This window comes from Pteropus vampyrus, unplaced genomic scaffold, assembly GCF_000151845.1.
Source record: "Pteropus vampyrus isolate Shadow unplaced genomic scaffold, Pvam_2.0 Scaffold319, whole genome shotgun sequence".
Taxonomy (NCBI): Eukaryota; Metazoa; Chordata; class Mammalia; order Chiroptera; family Pteropodidae; genus Pteropus; species Pteropus vampyrus.
In genome coordinates, this window is record NW_011889100.1 from 765,475 (window position 1) to 769,436 (window position 3,962).

Here is a 3,962-nt window from a genome sequence, read left to right on the forward strand (position 1 = left end):
GGGGGTGGTGAGTGAGTGGGCGTTGTTTCAGTCACGTGTCAGGAGTGGCCCAGGGACAGTTTCCGGGAGCTGGACGTCAGTGCCTGGGTGCCTAGGGACAGCCCCAGGCACCTCCCCTCCCCAGGCCAGGTGAGCCGCCAGGCTTTTTCCTCTGCTATCCGTCCCCAGCATTCCCCTCCATGAAGTCCTCCTGGCCCCTTCTAGGCCTTTTTCTGCGGTGGAGGTGGGAGGGGAGAGGGAGCGTTTGCAGTTTGAGGGTTTGCTTCGTTCGGTGTCACTGTTATTTCCTTTGGGTGGTATCAGGATGAACAGGATCAGCCCCTTTCTGTGCTGGATGCTACAGATGGACCTTCCGGTGACAAAGGAAGGGAGAAGAGGGGACAGAATCCCGGGCAGAATCACCTGTGGCTCAGGTCTCTGCTCTAGACTCGCTCCAAACCTCGGGACGCTCCGACCTGTTTTGTCGGGGAGGTCCCACGTGGGTTTTTCCAATCTTAGTGATTTATGGCTGTTCAGCCACAGCTGTCCTGTCTATACTCATATGTGCAGTGTCTTCGCTCTTAATACCTTGAACTTTGGACCTGAAAAATGGAAAGAGTAGGGAATCTGACTTATTTTAGGCACCTGGGGAGCTCAGGTTTTAGGCTGGAGATGTGATAGCAAAGGATGAAATTTTAGGCGCCATTAGCTGTGTTTGTAAATACCCAGGCAGATGCATCTGCCCGAATGCAGCACTGATCGAATCGTTCCCGGGCTGGAGGAGTCTTCAGTGAGCCACGCCATTGCTGTTTATTTATGAATATTCCACTGAAATAAAAGGACGGAGGGGCGCCATCCGCCAGGCTTTATTTGTGCATTCCTGTCATCTTGTCTCTGCCTGGCCTTTATGGCCCTTTCTTATCGACAAACAGAAATAAAATTCATGAGCCAAAAACCCAAAACAAACTAAAAACAGGAAAAAGCTTATAAAACTAAATATGGATCCCAGCATTAACAGCCGAACCGAGAACAGAGCCTCCTTCCGGCCCTGCTCGCGCCCCTACTCCAGCCGGACCGTGGACCTTGTGGAGGACCGCCCGCCCTCCTCGGGTGCTCTTCGGGACCCCGGGGGCACAGAGGTGGGTACGAGCCAGTTCCTACCCTCGAGGGGTTCACCTTCTCTAGAACATGGGCCGTTCTGTGTCCAGGTCTTGGCACTTGCTGCTTTCCTGGGTCTGGAAAGCGCTTGTCCCTCAGCCCTTGTCCTGCCCTGAAAGCCACGTGCACCTCGCGGTCCTCTCGGGCGCCAGGCGCTCGGTGGAGATTTCCGGGGTCCCGCTCTCCTCTGGTCGCCCAGCGCGCTGACACCCCCCTTGGAGCACCTCCTCAGGTGGCCTTTTGGACATCTGGGGACTTACTCATCTCATTGCTTGACTGTAATTTCTTTCAGGTGGGGCTACATTTTATCTTTAAAAAAAAATCGGTCCATCATCCCGAGTACAGTTATTTACACAGACTCGTGCTAACTCTCAGATTGAAGAAGAAGAAATGGAGTGAAATTCTCAGTGCTTGGGAAGCAGGGGTCCCCTGGGCCGGCGAGGCCTCCCAGGCTGGCGGGCTGGGCAGCGGTGGCCAGGGGACCGTGCAGAGAGCCAGTGTGGCCTTGGAGACACAGACCTGGGCCCTCTGTCTCTTATTTACTCGCTCGCTCGCTTTATGAACTTGGGCACATGATCAACCCTTTGAAGGCTTAACCAAGCCTCATATGTAAAACAGGACACAGGCATTGCTGTTTCACGGGGTCGTTGGGAAGGGGGAGAGTATCTGTGACATTCTTTACGAACCGTAAACGCTCTTCGAGGGAAGACGGTTTCACTCCCGGTGGCACCCGGGCTGCGGTGCCATCACAGTGTCTGCTGCCCTGGGGGCCACCAGTCCACCTTCTCAACTTCATTTTGGTGTATTTCCGCTCCACCCACCCCCGTGGGAATTCATGGTTCAACCCAGAAGATTTCGGAGTCGCATGTCTGTCCCACCGCACGTGGGCCCCCCGAGGACGAGGCTGCACGCTCATCTCTGCTGCCCACCCCGGCCTGGCCTCTGGTTCTGTGAACCTGTTCGTTGAATGAACAACCGGCTTCCTTGGGCCGCAGCACACCTGCCCCACAGCCTGCTTCCTCCCCTGCCCTCACCCTTACTGTTTTCCAGAGAGATGTTTTTGGAAAGGCCAGACGACGTCCGGGAGTTTGCCTCAGGTGAGTGAGGCTGCGTCCCCTGGGGTATTTGATGAACCAGTGCAAGGGGCATCATCGGGAGTTTAGACTCAGACGAGGCCGGAGGGTCCTTCCTCGCCTGATGTCCCCGAGGGAGCATCTTCAGAAGATGTTTTGCTCCCTAGTCGTGAGGATGAAGGGTTTCGGGGCCCGGGCGGGGGTGGGGGGCGGGGGGCGGGACTCCTGAAGGAACAGTGGCAGCTCTTCGCGAGGCATCTTCAGCCGGCTTCTCAGCCCTGGCTGCGTGAGAGTCACAGGAAGCTTTTCAAAGGGCCGAGGCCCAGGCCCCGCCAGGGGGTCTGTGTCATTAGTGCGGGGTGGGGCCGGCCGCCAGGTGGCTTCAGGTCAGTGGCGTTCAGCGGGGAGGGGCTGGGCCGCGTGCTCCCTGAGTCTCCGTAGCCCCCGAGGTTCTCGCTGAACCCGAGTGCGTCTTTGCTGCCACAGCAGACGCTGCTGCCTCTGATTCACACTCCGCTGGGTGGGGAGCCTGGCTCCCCGAGAGGACGTTCTCAGAGAGGGCGTGCGATCTCAGGCAGGAGCTGGCAAGCCGAGTCGAGACAAAAATAGCACTTGGCATTTATTTGGGCCCCGGGATGGGCTGGGAGCAGAAAACCCAGAGGCCCCCTCAGCCCGCTGATGGCCCCGTGCGTCAGCAGTGTGCGGGGAGGGGCGCCGTCCTGTGCCAGCCTTTCCTGGGGACGCTGCAGCTGGCGGGCTCCGAGCTGCTCAGGCGGGGGACGGTGACTGCAGGATGTTCGGTGACATCTCACATTACGTTGTAAAGCGGGGCCCCCAGTCACAGCCCAGCTCAGACCGAGCCAGTGTCTCCCGCCCAGGCTTTTCCCCTTGGGTTTCAACGATTTCTTCTTTCTGATTCTTATCCCAGACTATTTCACGGATCCAAGACTTCCCAACAAGATTCACTTGCAGCTAATTAAGGAGAAGAAAGCGGCTTAATTAGCAAAATCATGATGCTCAGCTGCTGAGAGACCAGAAGGGATCCAGCCTGGGTGGGTGTCACCTCACTGGCAGACACAGGCTCCTCACTCCTGCGAAAACAAGACGGGCTTCTGGCCCGGGTGTGAACGGAAGCGGACGGAGACGCCAGAGCTTGCGTGCGACTGCTGCCTTCCACACTATTTTGGGGAATCGGGGACGGAGGAGGGGCCCAGGGCTCGTCTAGCATGTTCCCCGCGGGAAGAGACACCTTCTTCATCCGGTGAAGCGGGGCTGGGTGGGGCTGGAGAGAGCGACGGGGAGGTGGGGGTGGGGCCCTCAGTGCCCAGACCTCCTCATGTCCCCGTGGGGGGTGGGGAGCCTTCCCACTGCTTCTGGAGAGGGCGCTGGCAGTGACCCTGGCTGTGCTGTGCCTCGGGTGCTTGCCTGCTCCCCTCCCCTTCAAAGCACGGGGCCGTCAGGGCTGTGGCACATGTCACAGGCAGGCTGGCTTCCGAAATGATTTTGAAGGTTGGGATTTTGTTTTACTTGAGGTGGGAAAAAGGCACACTCTGGATTTCACGGAACTGGCTGTGTTTTGCAGGGTCATCTGGGAGGAAGAGGGCGCTGTTGTCACCGTGGGGGTTTCTGAGCTGCCTTGGGCCGTCTGCTGCTGCGAGGCTTTCGAAGGTGCTCATTAAAAACGACCTTCCTGCTCTCGGCCGCGTTCCTCTCAGAAGCGGGCAGACGGCCTGGGCGGGAGGCTGCTGCCTG

At 58.2% G+C, this 3,962-nt stretch overlaps 1 protein-coding gene across 3 annotated transcripts in view; it reads left to right on the top strand.

Moving 5' to 3' along the window:
* RIIAD1 (regulatory subunit of type II PKA R-subunit (RIIa) domain containing 1) overlaps positions 1-3,907 on the top strand; it is a 7,342-nt gene extending 3,435 nt beyond the window's left edge. For 2 of the 3 annotated variants that reach the window (XM_011377680.2, XM_011377679.2), the window contains 3 exons: positions 2,188-2,234; positions 3,139-3,262; positions 3,793-3,907. In XM_011377680.2, coding sequence (XP_011375982.1) covers positions 2,188-2,234; positions 3,139-3,209 — 118 coding nt within the window. In that variant the 3' untranslated portion in view covers positions 3,210-3,262; positions 3,793-3,907. Of the gene's footprint in view, positions 1-6; positions 1,119-2,187; positions 2,235-3,138; positions 3,501-3,792 lie in introns of those variants that run through there. The other variant, XM_023521842.1, reaches the window with a different exon arrangement.
* The last annotated feature ends 55 nt before the right edge of the window (positions 3,908-3,962 follow it).